The 13,321-nt window shown below is 38.3% G+C and overlaps 1 protein-coding gene across 3 annotated transcripts in view; it reads right to left on the minus strand.

Moving 5' to 3' along the window:
- Btbd1 (BTB domain containing 1) overlaps nt 1-13,321 on the minus strand; it is a 62,728-nt gene that overhangs the window by 21,974 nt on the left and 27,433 nt on the right. For 2 of the 3 annotated variants that reach the window (XM_033761112.1, XM_010621170.3), the window contains exon 2: nt 4,117-4,273. In XM_033761112.1, the coding sequence (XP_033617003.1) occupies nt 4,117-4,273 (157 nt within the window). Of the gene's footprint in view, nt 1-4,116; nt 4,274-12,376; nt 12,418-13,321 lie in introns of those variants that run through there. The other variant, XM_010621171.3, reaches the window with a different exon arrangement.

Raw genomic sequence — 13,321 nt, forward strand, 5'->3', positions numbered from 1 at the left:
TTTTTTTTTTTTTTTTTTTTGGTACCGGGCATCGAATTCGGGTCCCTGTGCTTGTGAGGCAAGCAGCGGAACCACTGAGCTAAATCCCGGGCCCCTAATATGTGCTTTATCAATATCCAGTGTAACTCAAAAAAGGAAGTTTAAAAGCAGAGGGAGTAGAAGTCAAACTCAAAAGAAACACCAAGGAAAGATATGGTGAAAGGCATGCTGATCACCAAACTCACTCTGGCCCAAGTCAGCGGTTTCCATCAATAGCACAGATAAACAGAATGCAGAGGTACTCATGTGGGCTCTGCAAAATTCTGCTGAAAATACTGCTAATTAATCAACTACTTAAGTGGCAGTCATTATTTAGCATGACTGATGGTGCTTCATTTAATTTTCAAGTAAAATTCATTCTAAAGGTTTCAATAATTCAGATATTAATAAACAATGAGAGGCATCTCTAAACTAAATAGTTATTCTTTATGAAAAAAGATAGAATTAAATATACTGGCTTTACAGTAAAATTTAAAATTCAATATAATATATAGATATTTTAAATCAGAACAATTTTTTAAATGATAAACTATATCAAAAAATGCTACTCTTGGATTATACACTGGGCCTCTTTATATTACTGTCAAATTAATTTTAATCGTAAATTTAAAAATAATACTAATAGAATACTAACTCTTTCATGTAATTTTCCCTTAAAACTTGCAAGCATAGCAAAAAGAAAAAAAAAAAGAAAGCCATTACCCAGATTTACCTATCAAAATACTACCTATCTAGCATTTTGCCTATGTTTTCTCTCCCTCCACACACACACATTTTTAAAAACATGACTATAATATTAACTAACTTTCTGGCTGAATTCCAACTTTGTCATTTGATCCAACTTTTTAAGAGTATTTCTGCTTTTAGTATACGATACTGTGTAGGATCACACTTTGTGCCTTCCCTTTCTTTTTTTTTCTTCCTTTCTGGTGGTACTGGCACTGAATCCAGGGTTTTCACATTAGCTACTCCCCAGCCCTTTTAACATTTTTTATTTTGAGACAGGGTCTTGCTAAGTCTTTAAACTGTCCAGATTGAACTCAAACTTTCAATCTCCTTGCCTCAGCCTCCTGGAGTGCTGGGATTACAGGTGTGCAGCATTATGTCTGGCTAGTTTATGCATTTTTAAAGGAGCATAATATGTTTCTATAAAGTCAAAGTCCATTGTCAGCAGATATTTTAATTGGCATAACAACTTTATTTTTGGTTGACATTTACATAAAATTTAAACTTCCAATCTAGAAGAAAATTTTTTGTAAAAATTATTTTATTCAGAGTCTACTGTTAGTCCTTAGGTTAAACAGGCAGTACCATGTTCTATGGAAATCTACTGCTATAGGTGTACAAGTAAAATAAGTTTTCTCAAATTTTTGCCATTATTTCTAATACTTCACAAAAAGTATTTTTCTCAGCATGAACCATGCTGGTACAGTACACTGGCTTTTGTTTTAGGGTGAAGCTACCCTGGGTCTTTCAAGTAAATGAACATGCTCAGCTCAAATAACTCACTTGGCAGGAACAAGAAGTTCACATGACCCCACCAGAAAACACTGCTTTTCTTATCACAGTTACACATATTAAATACCCTCTACTATTTGAAGTGTGGTCCACAAATACTGACATCATCTGAAAGCCAAAAGAAATGTGGACATTCAGGCCCCACCCTAGAGCTAATGAACGAGAATCTGCATTTTAATTAACAAAGTTCAGTTGGATTTCTGAGTTGTGTAATTTAAAATATAAAAGGAATTAGTGACCCACTCTACATACATTAAAACCCCATGAACGATAAAGAATTTTATGAATATCAATTTCCTAGATTTTTTTTTTGTAAGACAGGTCTATGTACTTCAGGCTGGCCTTGAACTTACTATGTAGTCCAGGCTGGCATCCAACTTGCAGCAATCCTGCTTCAGCATCCTGACAACCTAGATTTTTATCACAAATTGTGGTAATGAAAAATGCAAGGGGGACGGGGATTTAGCTCAGTGGTTCCACCACTTGCCTCACAAGCACAAGGTCCTGAGTTCGAACCCCAGTACCAAAAAAAAGAAAAAATGCAGGGAGATAGTACTTATTGGTTACACAGCTGTCGTCAAGTTATTTCACTTCTCTGTGCCTCAACACGCAATGGTGATAATAAGAAAGCCTACACTTCATAAAGTTATTTTAAGGGCAAAATGAATTGATGCATACCAAATGCCAAGAAAGCTGCTCTTATGGTGTCAAGATGGAGTATCCCCCAAAGTCTCAGCACTAAAGCTTTGATACCCAAGGCAGCACTGTTTGAAGATGGGGCATAGAGATGAATAGTCATGAGGATGCTCATCACACCAATGGATTAACCCATAAATGATTCATAGCTGAATGGGCCATTAGAGGTTGTGAACTAGATGAAGTAGGTCACTTGGGATGTGTCTTTAAAGAGGGCAAAGCTAAGGCACATGTGTTGCATTTCTTTTAGGGCAAAAGATGTTAATGTATGAGTTATTTTTTTCCAAAGTAAAACCTAAAACCTTAGTATTCAGGTTTAATTGCAGTGTTGGCACTCTGCAATAAATAAGTGGGTTTTGGGTTGCACTTTAGGCACTCAGTCTCGAAAAGGTTCACCATCATTGGTCTGTCTTGTCCAGGGTCCCTCCCTTCTTTCTGCTGAGCTTTTCCCCTTTCTCTCTGCTTCCTGGCTGCCATCAGGTGAACAACTTTCCTCTGTCATAATGTTTTGCCTTGTGCTCGCTTCAGCAACACATAAACATAATGTTTTGTCTTGCCATGGGCCTAAAAACAATGCAGCCAGCCAACTGTAGAATAAAACCTCTGAATCCATGAGCCAAAATAAACCTCCTTTAAGTTACTTATAGCAGGTATTTTGTCACAATCATGGGAAACTGACCGATACAGGTGCTGGCATAAAACCACTGTCCAATACATTTTGCTATTATTATTAGCTGAGTGTCTGACATACATAGAGCTCTGTAATTATGTCCAAGAAGCAATGACATCAGCAAGTTCTTTCTTCTACAACTACAAACACTTAATGATGAAAGATTTTTTTTAAAGTATCAAATATTTTCTACATGACAGAATGAACACTGAGATGGAAACATGAACTTTGGGTTCTGGCTTTACCTGTTATAAGACCTTGGATAGGCCCAGTTAGCCCAGGTTTTAATTTTTCTATTTGTAAAATGAGAACTGAGCTAGGAGTCATCAGTGATTATTCCCAGTACTTATTAAAATTCAACTTGTTTGCAATGGGGTCTCATTATATTGCCAAAGCTGTTCAACTTCTGGATTCAAGTCATTCTCCCAATCCAGCCTTCTGAGGATTACAGGTAATGTGCCACCACAAAGTTAGAACAGCATTAACTCAGAATTTCAAAAGCAATTCATGCAAGAGCAATAAAACATTGTCTAAAAAAAGAAACACTTTAATATCCAAAGAAGCTCAAATTAAAGGCATTTAACAACTGCTAAACAATAAATGTTAAGGACTGGTTAGTGGTTCCACAGGTATATTCAGTGTATTAAAAATCATCAGACTATACAATTAAATATGTGTACTTTGCTGTATGGAGGTCATACTTAGTGAAAACAGTAAAACTTTTGAAAGAGTATTTTAGAAAAGGCTAAAATTCTAACTTTTCCAGGAATGCAGCTCACTTCCAGATTTAGGTACAAAGACAGTCAATATTAGAACTTTCCTGGAATTTAAACATTCAATCTTTATTTCACATCCAGCAAAAGCCGAGAGCAAAGATGTCCAAGAAATTTCCTGGTATCATACTTTCAATCATAGCAGGAACAATAATGACTCCTAATCCTAGCTCCAGTCCTCAATAGCTATCTAATCTTGAGTTACAACACCTCTCTTCCTATAAGATTTCAGCCTCTTCACCTATATTATTCAGCACTGTATTAATTCACATTTCTATTCTAAAATTTTATGACATTTAGTTCCCTAAATGTATTGTCAAAATAACTATATTTTAATAATCCAGAATTCTTCAGGAAATATCAAGTACTCACATATACTCAGTCTTTAACCTATGATTATACATACCTATATTTACTCACCTGAGTAAGTAACATAAAGGCATTGTCTGCTCTGAGATGTTTAGTGAGAAATTCCACACAATGTGCTTCCAAGGCTGGGACAGCATATTTCTTAGCAGTATAAAGGGTGGTCATGACTGTTTCTGGGCCAATCTGAACTTCATCTGAATATAGAAATCTAGAAAACAATTGCAAAATTTGCAGAGATGATCAGCCCTATTTTAGATAAGGAGTTCATCAGAGCTAACTTCTGAGGAATTATTTTAAAAGATAATGAGCAAACTGGAAAATAATCTGGAATTTGCATACGATTTTGCAGCCTACAGGGTATTTGTACATACATCTCATTTTATTCTTACGGAATCCTGAGGAGTAAGAAGTGTCTCTATGCACAAAGCAAACATGTTAAGATTATGAAACAAATACAGCTCTGAGCCAAGTCTTCAGAGTTCTTTTTAGCACCTTGTATATGTTTAAGGTAACAGTGGTTCACTTCTCTCCCATTCATCAAAAGATTTTCACATAAGTAAATCTAGTTAGCTAAGGTCACATGTCTAAATGTTAAAACACTCATTTATTTCCTGATAGTAGTGCCTTCTTATTCTGAGCATTTTTCAACCTTTTATTGTTATCCCAGTATTAACATAATGACCACAGATTAGAGTACTTGGGCTTTGGAGGAATAAACCAATTTTAGTAATCCAGTTGGCCCTCTATATCTGCAGGTTCCACATCTGTGAATTCAACCAACTGTGGATCAAAAATACACATTAAGCCAGGCATGATGGTGCACATCTGTAATTGCAGTACTTGGGAGGTTGAGGCCAAGAGGATTACTGTAAGTTCAAGGTCCGCCTGGGCTACATAGTGAGTTCAAAATCAGCCTGAACTACATAGTGAGACTGTCTCAAAAAAAAAAACAAAAAAAAAAAACACCACAAAAATACACATATTAAAAAAAATAGTGGGTGAAGAGACTTGCTTGGGCTTGAGCCCACTGTATCACTTGTCAGCAATGAGACCTTAGGCAAACTGCATCTCTTAAGATGAGAATAACAGTACAGTACCTCCCACAACAATGTGGTAATTAACATACAACACACAAAGCATGGGGGGGGGTGTACCAGGATCGAACTCGGGATCTTGCACTTATGAGGTAGGTGGCAGAACAACTGAGCTAAATCCCTGGCCCACAGAAAGCATTATGAATAGCACCTGACAAAGAATTAGCCTCAGTGAAAGTTAGATACCTAATAGTATACAGTTATCTTTTTTGTTGCTATTTTCCTGTGTTTTGGAAGATTTATTTGCACTTTTAGTCCTATTTTTGTTCCTAGCAATCACAGATTTACATTTCAAAAATTTGCTTTTTTCATTATGCCTTTTTTTCTCTGTAGCATCACGTTTTAGTTTTACATATTAAAAAATCTTCTCAAGACTCCAAGATGATATTTTTAAAAGTTTTAAAGTCATCTTTTGTTTCTCTGAATTACCTGCTTCACTGTGGATCAGTTAAGTTTCTTTGTCATGTTGCTTTTCAGTATGTCAAGTTCAGTATTCTAGTAGCTGGTCTGTCTCTAGCTAAAACCACCTCCAAAGTGAGAAAGGTGACTTGGGAGTTCTAAGGATGTGAGAAGTCATTGACTGGTGCCTTCCCTGAGAATAGGAAGCTGGTCCTGAGGTCAAGGACCCCACAGTGACATCATGAAGAGAGCTTTACCCTGGGACACCAAAGTCCTACCAGCAATTCCATTTATCTGCAGGAGTCTGATTTATTTAAAGAGCATCCTGTCAGCTGTCACCAGCAGCTGGTTGGGGGGATGGTTTACAAGCAGGATTTCAGTTGATTTCCGAGCTTGAACACTACACTTTCTCATTTCCACCCTCTTCCCTCTGAACAACCAATCTAGACTTTGTTGCTAGGATCTGCATTCTGGGGTTCCAGATTCATCCATCAGCAGGCTGCCAACTGCTTTGTCTTTTGCCTACCCTGTTGCCCTTCCAAGAAATATCTCTTTCTCATCTCTGTATCAGACATTCTTCACATTTCTTAATATTCATTTTAATTGAGGGAGCTAGAAAGCTGTGTACTCAATTCCATTCTTGAATTAGAAACCTATGAAGGTTTTTATGGATTAGGCAGAAGTCTTTATACCTGACCTAAGTTGGGTTTTTTTTCCCCTCCTCTAAGCAAAAATTGCTAGATTGGGCCAGGTCTTTAGCTCAGTGGTTCCACTGCCTGCCTCGCAAGCACAAGGTCCCGAGTTCCACCCCCAGTACAAAAAAATTTTTGGATAAAAATTTTAAAATAAAAAAAATTGCTAGAGTTCTAAAACATAGCAGGAAAGGGGACATTTTTCATCATTTGCCTTTGTATTTGAATACATTCAAACTTATGGAGACAAGGTCCTCGAACAGTATGAGGTTGCCTTCTAGTACATGGTTCTATAAGAATCTGTATCTGGGAACTCTGGCAGAGGAAAGCTAGAAAAGCTTCTCGGGAATTTCTGGTAAGATCTGAAAGATTACAAAGTGGATGGAAAGAACATGCTAGGAATAAGAAAGGTGTTTTTAGATTATTCTGTATGAGACTGTTCCACTCAAATTGCTTTTACTAAATTATACTTTTGGTAATATATTTTGTTTATATAAAAGAACACTTTTAAGAAACCTGTATTTTAAAAACATATATTAAAAATCCTGTTAATTACAGTAATGCCTGATTTATGATGGGACTCATCAGGAGTTTTGGCTTTTTACTGGCCTAATTATGAGATAGAGTAATACATCTTCTAAAGCAGTTGGTTTGTTTTTAATCTTACAAACACTATGAATTATAACTGACAACCAAGTTTCTCTTTTTGTATTATCATTAAAACAATTAAAATGAAGGACGCAGCTTATCCATATCATGTTTTGTATTAATTAGCTTTATTCTTGGCTCTATTTTACTTCTCACCTTTGTGTTTCTTGTAAGATATTTTAAATTATTTTTCAAACAGTGCAAATGAAAAATAAACTCAGGACTATAAACAATAAGAATGAGCAGGGGATTTAGTTCAGTGGTTCCACCACCTGCCTCATAAGCACAAGGACCCGAGTTCGATCCCAGTACCCCCAAAAAAAACCAAAAACAAAAACAATAAGAATGAGCTGTTTCTATTTTTTTTCCTACGTCTTCTCTATAGTACCAGGCACAGTGTCAGCATGTATTTAAGTGTTAATAAATACAGTGAAATGACTAGATCATTCACTGTAGGTTTCTATGTAACACTGATGGGGAAATTGATTTCCTTTGTAACCAAAAATAATTTGTAACCAAAAATAATTATTTAAAAACCCAAGATTCAGCTTGGTTCATATTTTACTTATACTTTCTCAACATTCTATTGAATTACAAGAATACTTTTAATAAAAGACAATTACACAAACCAAGATTTGCAAAATATAACTAAAACTTAACATATTTCCACAATTCTTTTTTGGGATTTTTTGGTACCAGGGATCGAACTCGAGTCCTTGCACTTGTGAGGCAGGCAGCAGAACCAATGAGCTAAATTCCTGGCCCTATTTCCAAAATTCTTTGTATTTGAAAGTGAGTGGGTAAGCTCTCACATACAACCTCTAAGGATAAGAGCACAAGAAAATGATATGTCATCAAACCATTCCTGTTTTCTGCCCAAAGGTGGTTTTCCAAAAACAGAAAATTCAGGTTACATGTAATCTAATTTTTTAAGGTTAAGTTGTTGAGAGCTATTCTACATAAATTTGGGGGGAAAATCATTTCATAATTAAAGTATGACTATAGCTGTTTAAGGCCCAATGTTGCCTGGCCCTTGAGCTGGCAAGCAGAAACAACTCCATTTGCCTCTGGTCACAGCAGAGGACTCAAGGGTCCCAGGAACCTGTGGCGCTCAAGGGCATTACATCAACTGAAGATATGGTTCTTAGAGAACCAAGTAGTAATACAAAAAAGAGAAAAGTTTCACTTGGGGAGGGACAAATTCCTTATCAGTTTAACTGGTTCCACCTACTGTTTTGGGAATACTCTCCTTTCCACCCTCAGCCCTCGCCCTCATCAGCATGAGCCTTCTATAATGGCTGTCCCCTAAGTCACTGGATACTCCCCTCCAATTGCTGTGTACCCAATAAATGATGGCTAGCTCAGAGAGTTCTTGTCTTTACCCACTGAGGCAGTAACCTCCTGGCCCCCATATACTTTTAAGTCTCTGTTATCTTTTTTCCTTTGGCCCTCACCGTCCCCCTTTCTAAGCAGTCAGAAGATTGACTGGCCTCTGATACTAAGGTGAAATTTTAATTTTATATTAGAAAAAACACAAGATCATGTATGAGGATCTTTGACTCTGGGTTCAATTCCCAGAACCACACACACACACACACACACACACACACACACACACACACACAGACACACATACACACAAACTGAGGAACTATATAGTATATTATCAGGGATTGTGATGGGTCCTAGACAAACATATATGGCTATTAAAAAAAAAAGTTAAGAAAAGCTTGAGAATGAAATGATTAAAAAGCAGTGTCCTGGGCTGGGGATTTAGCTCAGTGTTTCTGCTGCCTGCCTCACATGCACAAGGACATGAGTTCAATCCCCGGTACAAAAAAAAAAAAGCAATGTCCTAATGATAACAAAAGTATCAGTTAAACACTACTATATAATAACTAATTTCTTAGGAAGCCCCCAAGAAGTCATGCCTTCCAGAATATATGCTGTTATAGATTTGTTCCCTAAGGAATCTGAGCTGGCTGGGTGTGGCTCCCTTCGACCACAAGAATGTGGTGCATCAACACTACCAGGCTGACACCTTTAGGGGCGCCTGGCAGCCCCTTCCAGGGTACTCTCAGGAACCTCTGGCCAAGAGATCAAGCTACTATGCTGAAGAGACCAGCTGGAGAAGGCCCATGGAGAGAATCTGAGCCTACAAAGAAAAGGGAAAGAAAACACTCGGCCACCCTGTATCTGTGTCTAACCTTCAGATGACTCCAGCCTCAGATGTTATCTGGTACAGCTGCAGGAGAAACCAGAAAGGCCAAACAAACCACCGAGATCATCCCAGTCAACCCACACAACAGTGAAAGATAGTTAATAAAGCCCTTGTTTAAACTACTAGGTGTTAGGGTGGCTTGTTCTATGGCAATAGAGAACCAAAATATGCTAGGAGAGATTAGATGAGCCAGTGCACAATTCTGCCTGTGGGTAGAATTAAGTGATACTTTATAAAAGAGGCAAAGCCTGAGGATTATCTGAAGTGTTGTAATTAACTGTGGAGATCTTCTACACAGAAATATTGTGAAATGAGGCCTTTGAAGGCAGCCATTTAAACAAGAAAAGGCCATCAGGATTGGGACCAGAGTCCATAGAGGGAAGAAACAGATCAAATCACAAAACTCTCCTGACCTGTAATGTGTTTAAACTTTATTCTGAAGGCAAAAAGTCATGAAAAGATTCAGGAAAATGATGAGTATTTGGAGGGGATGAACATGAGGATGGGCAGAGTTGAGTTTACAGACAGTAATCTAGCTGAAGAAAGACGGGAAAAAAGAAAGAAAGAAAAAAGACAGGGAGACTAGAATCCTCAGGAATGGTCCAAAAGAATAAATCTGTAGAAGAGACTGGAACCAAACTATAACTTGAAGCAAAGCCCATAAGTCACTTTTCAGTTGACCCAGAATGATAAACAAAAATACATTTGTGTGTTTTTAAGTCCTGAATTCTGGGATTCTTTCTTTATAGCATTATTATGACAAATGCTGCCCGACAGAGGGGATACTATTGTGTCTGTCTCAAAAGGAATGTTGCAGAATTTAAATGAGTTCACATAAGGTACTCAGAAACAGTAAATGGCACATAGTAAGCATTCATCACGGGAAGACCTTTTTATTAATGACATGTCCATCTGCATGAGTACTAGACATTCTCTGGGCCTGGAGGAGAGTAGAGTCCTGGACAAAGTGAGAGCATGGAATGCCAGCACTGGTGGAGAACAGAAGCAGCAACAAGGATACCATATTGATAGTTACCCCATGGCCCCTTCCAGTCACCCCTCCATTTCTCTCCTCTCCTTTGCAACAAAACTAAGGGCATTGTTTATAGTAGCTGTCTCTAGTTCCTTATCTCCCATTTTCTCTATTTACTTCAATCAGCTGGAATTATTCTTGATAGTTATCAATGGCTTCCATCTCAACAAAAGTAATAATGGGGCTGGCAATTGTAGCACTGTGCCTGCCTTGCAAGTGCAAGGCCCTGAGTTCAATCCCTGGTACCCGGGGGTAGAGAGGGGGGCACAACTAATAACGCAATGTCATTTTACCCAACTCTCAACAGTATTTAACAGTTGCCCACTTTCCAACGTTGTCATTAAGTTTCCAATCCCTCTTTCTTCAAACATTTTCTTCAGCTTGACCTCAAGAATATCATACTCCTTGCTTTCTCTCCTTGTACTGACAGCTGCCCAGTTTGTTTTCTGCTCCTTTCCTCAACTACATTTGCACACCATGCAATATCGCAGGGTTCATCCCTGTATCTCTTTGCAATGCACCCTCCCTTCTCTAGGTAATCTCATTTGGCCTAATTGTTTAAATATCATTCATTCTTAACTTTTGAATTTACATTCCACCAGAAGCTCTTCCCTAAACCCTAGATTCCTATCTGTCTATTCTATATTTCTATTTCAATATCTTGGAAGCCCTCTTTGATCCTCCTTAAAATATTATCTAGGGCCGGGGATTTAGCTTAGTGGTTTCCCTGCTTGCCTCACAGGCGCAAGGTTCTGAGTTCAGTCCCAGTACCCACCCCCCAAAAAAAATCTAAAATCTGACCACTTTTTACCACATTCACTGCTACCTCCCCATATAACCCACCATCATCTCTTGCCTGGACTAGTGCAAAAAGCCTCTTAATTCATCACTAGGCTTCCTATTTTCCTCCCCCTATAATCTCCAAACAGCTGCTAGAATCATTTATATAAATCAGATCAGAGATCATAGCACTCCCCTCTTCAAAGCCCTCTACGTGATTTCCCTCACATACCAGATGAGACTCAAAGCCCTGCCCAGCATCTTTTTTATCTCATGTCTGCTCAAATCACACTGGCTTACGCTTGCAGTTTCTCCAGGAGAAACTTATGGCCTAAAACATGCTTGTTCTTGCTTTAGAATGTTCCTTCCCTCGTGCCTTGATCATTTTTCTTCAAAACATTTATCGCCATGTGACAGTATATTATACCCAAGTTTCACCTCACTAGAGTATGCACTTTTTTAGGGCAGAGACTTTTTCTAGTTTGCTCCCATATTCCAAACACCAAAAACTAAGATTGGCACACAGCATTTGTCAAAAAACTGAACATCATTTAAAGGTCAGGCAGTTCAAAGTGAGCAGTTTCTCAGACCTAAATTAAAAAGTCATTAAGTAATATTAACTAACTCAAATTGTAAGCACAATAAAAGTATGCCCCAGCTACTCTGCTTTTCCAACTCAGCAAGTAATTTTTGTCCCACAGTATTAGGTAAGTACAGCATGTATATTTCACAGCCAGCCAATCCCTAAGTTTAAAAATCAGTCTGGATATCAATTTCAGAGTAGAACAATGACCAGAATATGAAGAACGAGCGCCATGAAAGTATAATACACTAAAAATAGAAAATGAGAAATCAAATTGCACTGTGGTACATTTCAAGGACTGTAGAATTAAGTTCTGTTAAGGGAAATGGACTAACCTCAGTGAGAATATGAAATATGTATTTTTCCTCTACATTCCATTTGGCAATCTCAGTACTTTTTTTTCCAAGAGAAAGATACCTAGCAGTATTTTTAGATCAGTGGTTCTCAGATTTACCCATGTATCACATGGAGTATTAAAAAATGCTTTCAAGGGCCGGGAATTGAGCTTAGTGGCTCCCCCTCCTGCTTCTTTCCCGTAAGCTCAAGGTTTCTAGTACTAAAAAACAAAAAAAACTTTCACGGTCTCTCCTTCAAAGTAATACAGTAATGAAAGAGGGAACCTACACACTTGACGAGCACCGCTGGAAATCACAACGCCACTGGCCCACAGATCATTTCTAAGCTTGAAAATTTAAGGAGCTACACCCAATCCTCCTAGTCAACTTCCAACTAAAAACCAAAATGACCTATTTTCTAGCTTCTGAGTTGTTTTTCCCTTCTTATAAATACAACTAAATTGAATCACAGAAAATATGAGACACACAAAGAGAAAAGAAGCAAAAACAGGCCCCAGCATCTTACCGCACTAGCAGCCCTTGGGTCAGCATTCTGGTGTCTCCTCTCCTTGTCTCTTAAGTATACAATGTTTATTCAATTTCATTTCGCAGTTGGCAGGGAGAACATAATTCCAAATGCTATTTGCCAGAAACATTTTCCATACCATTACCTGGTCTTCATGTAAGTATATTTAGTGACAGCAATATTTTCTACTTCCTTTTCCTACATAGGGAGCTGCCTTTTTCATAAATACAAGTAATTCTGCGTGAACGTTTTTGTTCAGAACATTTTTTTCAATACTAGAATGCTAAGTTTGGGGGAGAAAATCCAGAGCATCAAACTATTTTCCAGAAGGAAAAATTTTTGTCAGAAAATGCCCCCCAGGTGTTATCTTTACAAATTTTTGTTGGTCGATTCCCGGCACCGGGGGAAAAAAATTGTTGGGTTAGCGGAAGGGGGAAAATATCTTGTCTTAATTTCCGCGTCCTTATTTACTGTGGTTGAACATTCTTTTTTTTTATTTCTTAATTACGCATCCTGTGACATTTATTTCGTTTTGTGAGCTTCGTACTTAACTTCCCTCTGCTCTTCCTGAGCTGTGAGCCTGGTCTGACTGCTTGGGCTTCACCATTACTACTCTGTGCTACTCCGAAAACACATTCTTCTTGAGCAGCCAAACCTTCCGGGTATAATGAAACACACATGGTCTTGAAGGAGTTGGCTGTTAACCCTTGACCAATCACTCGAAGGCGCAGGGCCTCAGTCTTGTTTGTAAAAGTCAATAGTGCCACACTATTGCTCCCTTCAGCTCCGACCAATCAGATGTCAATCAGTCCTCAACCTAGGCGCAAACTCTCCGGCCAGGGGGGCTTAGCCCTGCGCCCACCGGACCCCGCACACGTTCACACAGCAGGCGGTGTCGCACCGCTCTGTCTGGGGGTGCTTTCTCCGGCCCTGACACCTCCGCGC

Source organism: Fukomys damarensis, unplaced genomic scaffold (genome assembly GCF_012274545.1).
Source record: "Fukomys damarensis isolate Sample0158 unplaced genomic scaffold, DMR_v1.0_HiC HiC_scaffold_7, whole genome shotgun sequence".
Taxonomy (NCBI): domain Eukaryota; kingdom Metazoa; phylum Chordata; class Mammalia; order Rodentia; family Bathyergidae; genus Fukomys; species Fukomys damarensis.